This window comes from Rhinolophus hipposideros (genome assembly GCF_964194185.1).
Source record: "Rhinolophus hipposideros genome assembly, chromosome: 22".
NCBI classification, from domain to species: domain Eukaryota; kingdom Metazoa; phylum Chordata; class Mammalia; order Chiroptera; family Rhinolophidae; genus Rhinolophus; species Rhinolophus hipposideros.
This window is the reverse complement of record NC_138068.1, coordinates 23,299,386-23,305,905: the sequence shown is the minus strand read 5'-3', so window position 1 is coordinate 23,305,905 and position 6,520 is coordinate 23,299,386. Positions and strand designations below refer to the sequence as shown.

The 6,520-nt window shown below is 55.7% G+C and overlaps 1 protein-coding gene across 1 annotated transcript; it reads left to right on the top strand.

The window, feature by feature from the left end:
* Positions 1-248: 248 nt before the first annotated feature.
* Positions 249-5,471, top strand: TCF15 (transcription factor 15; the record flags this gene model as incomplete). The annotated part of the gene is made up of 2 exons (XM_081033996.1): positions 249-767; positions 5,379-5,471. 2 exons carry the CDS (start codon positions 249-251, stop codon positions 5,451-5,453), a joined length of 594 nt encoding a protein of 197 aa, XP_080890122.1. The 3' UTR covers positions 5,454-5,471.
* Positions 5,472-6,520: the final 1,049 nt, after the last annotated feature.

Sequence of the window (6,520 nt, the reverse complement as noted above, 5' to 3'; positions counted from 1 at the left end):
ACCAGCTCCCGGGCCTCTTTCAACCTGGGCGTCGGGGGCGGCAGGCGCGTTGCCATTGGCCGGGGCGCGGCAGGCGCGTCCCCATTGGCCAGCACGGAGCCCCCCGCCCCGGCCGGGGCGGCCGCGTGCTTGGCCCCTCCCTCGGCTATAAGGCGGCGGCCGGCTGGACCGTGGGAGCGCGCGGGAGCGCACTGTGGGGCGCGGCCGGGGCTGGGACGCCGCTCACGGAGGGACGCGGCGCGGCACCCATGGCGTTTGCGCTGCTGCGCCCGGTCGGCGCGCACGTGCTGTACCCGGACGTGCGGCTGCTGAGCGAGGACGAGGAAAACCGCAGCGAGAGCGACGCCTCCGACCAGTCGTTCGGCTGCTGCGAGGGCCTGGAGGCGGCGCGGCGCGGCCCGGGCCCCGGGGGCGGGCGGCGGGCGGGCAGCGGCGCCGGCCCGGTGGTGGTGGTGCGACAGCGGCAGGCGGCCAACGCGCGGGAGCGGGACCGCACGCAGAGCGTGAACACGGCCTTCACGGCGCTGCGCACGCTCATCCCCACCGAGCCGGTGGACCGCAAGCTGTCCAAGATCGAGACGCTGCGCCTGGCGTCCAGCTACATCGCGCACCTGGCCAACGTGCTGCTGCTGGGCGACGCGGCGGACGACGGGCAACCGTGCTTCCGGGCGGCCGGCGGCGCCAAGAACGCGGTCGCCGCAGCCCCCGACGGCGGCCGCCAGCCGCGCTCCATCTGCACCTTCTGCCTCAGCAACCAGCGCAAGGGGGTAAGTGCGGGGCGTCTCGGCGCTGCGGCCGTGGGGTCAGGGGTTGGCGGGGAATCGCGCCTCCTAGGGAGCCACAGAGGGCTGGAGACCCCAGTGGAGAGACGGGGACGCGACGCGGAGTTGGGCGGGCGCGCAGTGCGCCGAGCCTCGGGTCTGGGGTGGAGCAGAACCACTCACTCAGTACCCCCCCGTCGGAAGGGGTGCGCGAAAGCCCGGAGCTCACACGTGATTTAGAGGACGCAGATTGCTCGCAGAGGGACCCCCCACCCCCACCAACCGAAGGTGTGCTGGCAAGAGGGCGTGAGGAAATCATAACAAAGGCCGTCACTTATTCACCTCTTCCTCTGTACGAGGTGCGTTCCTCCTCCTTTCTCATTTCTTCGCGAGAACTCCATCGGGCAGGTAGTGGCTCTGCCCACGTTATCAGTGATGAAAGCTCAGAGGCTCAGAGAGGTGAGATCCCACGCCCGCGTTTACTCAGCTGCGCACGCCAGAAAGCAGGCTCGGGCTGGCTCAGTGTGTGCTGCCCTGAGCTACCCCGACCGTGAAACAGTTGTCCCCGACCCAAAGACCTGATCCAAGAGCAGACTGAGAAGAAAAGGGGATACACACCCCCAACCAAGAGCCTGACGTGCCCAGCCGATGAGCAGGAGGAATGAAGACTGAGGTCCCCTGAGGGCACCCAACCCCAAAAGGGAGGCAGTGCTGGGGAAGCGAACTGTTGAGTCGCCTGGGCAGAGCTGGAGTTAAGCTCCTGTGGTCCGTCCTGGGTGAGGATGAGAAGCAGCCTGGTAGGGGGTGTTTGAGGCTGGGTAGCACCAAAGGTTGGGGGGGGTCTCTCCTGGCTGAAAGCTGGTTCTCACCCTGTCCAGGCCCTAAAGAGCCTGCTTCATCCCCAGCCTTTCCCTCTTCTGGCCTGGGCTTTTCCTATAGTAAAGAAGCTGGTCTGTGTGACAACTTTGGATTCCAGCAGCTACCATTTACATCTGGGGAAACTGAGGCTGAGAGTGACCCACAGCCCTTTGGAAAGTGAAAGGGCATGGGGAATTGGAGTGAGGCCCCTGAGTCAGTCCCCCAGTCTTGGGTTGTCATGGCTGTCGTAGGTCCCCGGCTTCACTCTGTTACAGGAAGGTTCTGTGTCCTGGCCTCAGATCACTGCCTCTGGCTCATCAGACTCCCAGCCTGGCCTCTCACCTCCATGGCTGCCTCAGTTTCCCTGAATCAGTCTTCTTAGGCTTAGACTTGTACTTTCTTGAGGGTCCTTGCTTCTCCCAGCCATGGGTCCCGGTCAAGTGCTCCAGGCTGCGCTGGAGAGCTGGGGTGAACTTTCAGGCATCCAGTGTGGGGTATAAAGGGCTGACTGGGCCCTCGGTGATACTCCCTAACTGCCTTTCACTCATTCGTTCAGTTCAACAAACCTTAACTACCCAACAGCTGCCTTTTGTCAGCTCTGAGAACATTCCCAGAGAAGCAGGTTGTGGGTGCCTATCCACCACAATCAGGACTCCCAGTGCAGTGTCAGGGCCAAGGGCAAGGAGATAAGGACCTGGGAGCTGCCCTCTGATGGTGGGGAGGGGGTGTGCAAAGGGACTGTCAGAGCCCGAAGGAAGCCCCCAACTCAGGGGCTAAATTCCTAGTGGATGCTTTGGAATGGAGACAGGCAGATGAGGGGGCAGGGACAGGTGTTCTAGGAGAAGGGCATAGCAACAGTGGGGGTCAGAAAACATGGCCTAGAGAAGGAAAAGGGAAGGTGAGGAAGGAGGCAGAGCACACAACGCACAGGGGAGAGGCTGAGACTGGCCAGTACAGCAATCACGGTGCTCTTACTCATCCCTGATTTCCTGTACTAAGCACATTATTATTAAAACCCCTCAGCAAGCAGGGAAGGAGGTGCTCTATGTATCCCCCACTTGCTTAGAGATGCTGTCACTGGGTCAAAGGCAGCCTGTGATGGAGCCAGGATCCCAACTCAGGCCTGCCTGATGGGGAGAGGCGGGAAAGGTTAGTGTGGGAAGGCCCTGTCACTGCAGGCCTGGGGAGAAGGGCTGTCTATCATAAGCCTACCCTCACAGCGGGAGGGGGCTTCTCTGCTGGTCTCAGATGTGTCCCGTAGATCACTGGGCCTCCCCTAGATCTGGCTACTTCCCTGGGATCTGTCTACAAGACCAAGAACCCAGCCAAATTTGGCTGCAGACGCTACACGCTCAATCCCACAGGCTCCTCTGGGAATAGGTGAAAGGGTGATCCTGGCCAGCTCTGGCCCCTCGAAGACTTGACTAGAAGAAAACTGGCTGTCTTGGGGAGCACCTGGGCACTCCCTTCTGAGCTTTGGTGCCAGAGTGCTCCTAGGTTCCAGACCCTATTCCTTCACTCTGAGCCACTACCTCTCTCCCACCTGGCTGGTCTGGGGTTGGGTTCTCCATGGAAACAGCTCCCTGAAGCATCTTCCTGTGTAAGAAGCGGTGAAGGGTGGCCCTCTGTGGTAGAAGGAACAAGTGGGAGTTGGAAAGGGGGTTCTTGTTTCTGCCCTGTTTACCTTTTGTCATCTGGGGCCGGGAGTGGGATAGCATTGTCTCACAAAGCCCTCCCCAGTTGGTGTCCCCAGCTCGGAAACAGAAGCGGCACAGAGGGCAATGGGGTGAGGAGGCGCCATTACCAGACGATGCTGATAATAATACTCTTGAACATTTATTGAACACTTAATATGTTCCTGACACTGTGCTAAGGGCTTTACCTGTGTTCACGTGTGTAATCCTCACAGTAACTCCATTTTACACCTGGGGACTTGGTGAGGTGAAGTCGCTTGCCTGAGGTCCAACAGGTAGTCCAAAACAGCAAGGCTTGAAGCCCAGGTCTGTCTCACTGGAGCCCAACTCCTAACCACGGTGCTTCCCAGAGCTCTTGGCGCTGAGTTCCTAAAGGACAAAGAAGCTGCGCCTAGTCAGGGCCTCTTCTAAGCGCTTTTGGCAGTTTACAAGCCTCTTTCACAGCTGCATTTGCATTTTACTGTGCCCTGGGGTGCCAAGGAGAATTATTTTGTTCCCATTTCATAGAGAAAGAAACTGAGGTTCAGGGAAGTGTACAGTCCCAGCGTTCTCATGGAACCGAAGTCTCTCGATGACGCTAGACTTGGGGTGAAGGTGGCTCTCCCTATCCCCGAGGACATAGAGTGAAAGGGTGGGAGGCTGGTTTTCTATCCCCCATCCTCAACATTACACCCCTTTTCCCCCACCCCCACTTCCCCTTCTCAGACACTCCAGCCAGAGTTTGTCTGAGAAGCCCGGGCCCCAGGCTCTGCTGGGACTATAGCCTCAACCCTCAAAATAGCCCTGCCTGTGAATGAACATGCTGTCCCTGGGCCCGGAGAGCCTCGAGGGAGGCTGGGCTCACATCTGGATGGATCTGCCCCAACCTGGGCCCAGTGACGGAGGGGAGCAGAGGGCAGAGCTCCCAGATGGTCAGCTATTTCTCTAGATGGCTGAGAAATATGCCTGTCCCATCACCTCCTTGACAGACTCAGGGGCTGGGCATTTGCAGTGGGATTTCAGACACTATTGTGTCCTAGAAACAGGACAGACTGTTGGATAACATGGATTTCCAGCCCACCCCTTTCACCAACTGGCTGCATGCCTCTGGGCCAGTCATTCCACAGCGGGAGGTCTTCGAAGTGTGGGTGCTTTAATATCTGTGACCTTGCTGGCTTACAGGGAGATGAAACCCACCGTCAGATCTCAGAATATTGGGTAGAGACTGCCCCTGCAGGGTGCAGGACAGGTGGCGTCAGGGGCTGATACCACTAGCTTCTCTCCCAATAGGCAGCGCTGATTCAAGCAGCATCCGTTGGGCCCTGCTTCGTTCTAGGCAGTAGGCTGGAACTGGGGTCACAAAGTGAAGAACTTTTCCCTGAGCTTCCATCCTGATGTGGAACAAAGAGAAACCTAATCTTCCCCATCTGAGGTAGCCTGGTGGAATGTCCCCGGAAAGGCAGGAAGTGTTAAGCAATTGCAGGAATAGAGAGATCCTCGCAGGGAGATGGGACCAGAGAGCATATTTCCTGGCAGAGGGAACACCCTGAATGAAGTGAGGGAGGCCAGATATCCGTAGTCTACTTTTGAGGTCAATAAGTAAGCCATTGGGCACATAACTGGGCAGTGGTGAGAACCATTGTGGGGTTTGCTTTGCCCTTCAGTATAAAATATGATTTAAAATGTATTGGATTTTTTAAGCAATAAATCACATGGGGGAGAAATGAAAAAGGTAAAAAAATAAAAAATTTAAAAAGCATATAGAGTAAAAAAGCCTCGCTCCCATCCTGTCTGCCTATCAAAGTCCTCTCCTCTGAGGAAACTAGAAGTTTCTTGTGTGCCCTTCTCTCTCAGCATCTCAGCACACAGGAACATTCACCCAGTTCTTCCTTTTGCCCTTATATGACGGTATGTCAACATCATTCCCTGTTGGTCCATAAAGAGTTTTTTCTGCCTTGTGCTGCAGAGAATTTTATTGTGTGACTAATTGCGATTTATTTATCAAGTCCCCGGTTTTTAGACACAGAGGTTAGTTCCAGTGGTGATCTGATCAAACCTTCTAATACCTCTTTCTCTCCTCCTCTAGGGTGGCCGTCGTGATCTAGGGGGCAGCTGCTTGAAGGTGAGGGGGGTGACCCCCCTTCGAGTGCCAAGGAGATGAGCCTGGACCCCTGTGGCATTTGCTCCAAGCAGGACCCTGGGGAAGGAGGCCAGAGGCCAGCCGCTGGTGGAACCAGGGAGAAGACCCCAGGAGCCGATCTTACCCCTCCTTTGTGTAGGGACCAGAGGACAATGGCTTGGGCCCATGACCCTCTGGGCAGGCCCTCTGGAACGTCTCCATCCCCTGGAGAGCTGTGAAGACGCATCTAGCCGGCCCAGTCCTGGCTGGTCAGAGACAAGGCAGAACTTTTGGAAAAACAAAGACTGTTGGTGACAGAGGGTGTGTGTGTGTGTGTGTGTGTGTGTGTGAGAGAGAGAGAGAGAGAGAGAGAGAGAGAGAATTGGTGGGTTTAAAATAAAAGATATTTTTAAATAAAATATGTTCCCAACTGAGGAAGGGAGGGACCTGGGGATGTCAGAGGTCAGAGGTGACCCCTCTTCTGAACCTTGGTAGAGGCATAGATGTCACAGGAGCTGCCCTGGACCCTGGAAGGAAAGGGGGCGCTGGGGAAAGGCAGGAAGACCACTCTCAAAAAATCAATAGAACGAAAGTTCTCTCATAGTCGTCTTGAACACCTACTAGGTGTCTGGTGTGGTTGGTGAAGAAACCTTAAGTTTAGTTGTTTTAGAATAAGGAACGTATTCATTCACATGGTTCAAAATTCAAAAGGTACAAGAGGTTATGTGGTGAAAACAAAGACTGTTGGTGACAGAGGGTGTCACCAACATTACCTCCTTTCCTCCAGTTACCAGTTCTGCCCGTAGGCAGCCTCAGCCACCAGTTTTATTTGTGACATCCACATTCCCTACGACTAACCAACAAAATACAAGAAAAAAAATTTTTTTCTTCTTCAACTCTTTACACAAACAGCACATTACACATGCTTTCTGCTCCTTGGTTTGTTTTGTTTTTTTTCTAGTTTGGCTGTCATCCCAAATCAGAACAGAGGTAACGGGTCTCTTCACTCTTTTAGGAGCTGCTCATACCTTTTATGTATGTACCATACAGGCATACCTCAGAGAGATTGTGGGTTCCGTTCCAGACCACTGCAATAAAGCAAGTATCGT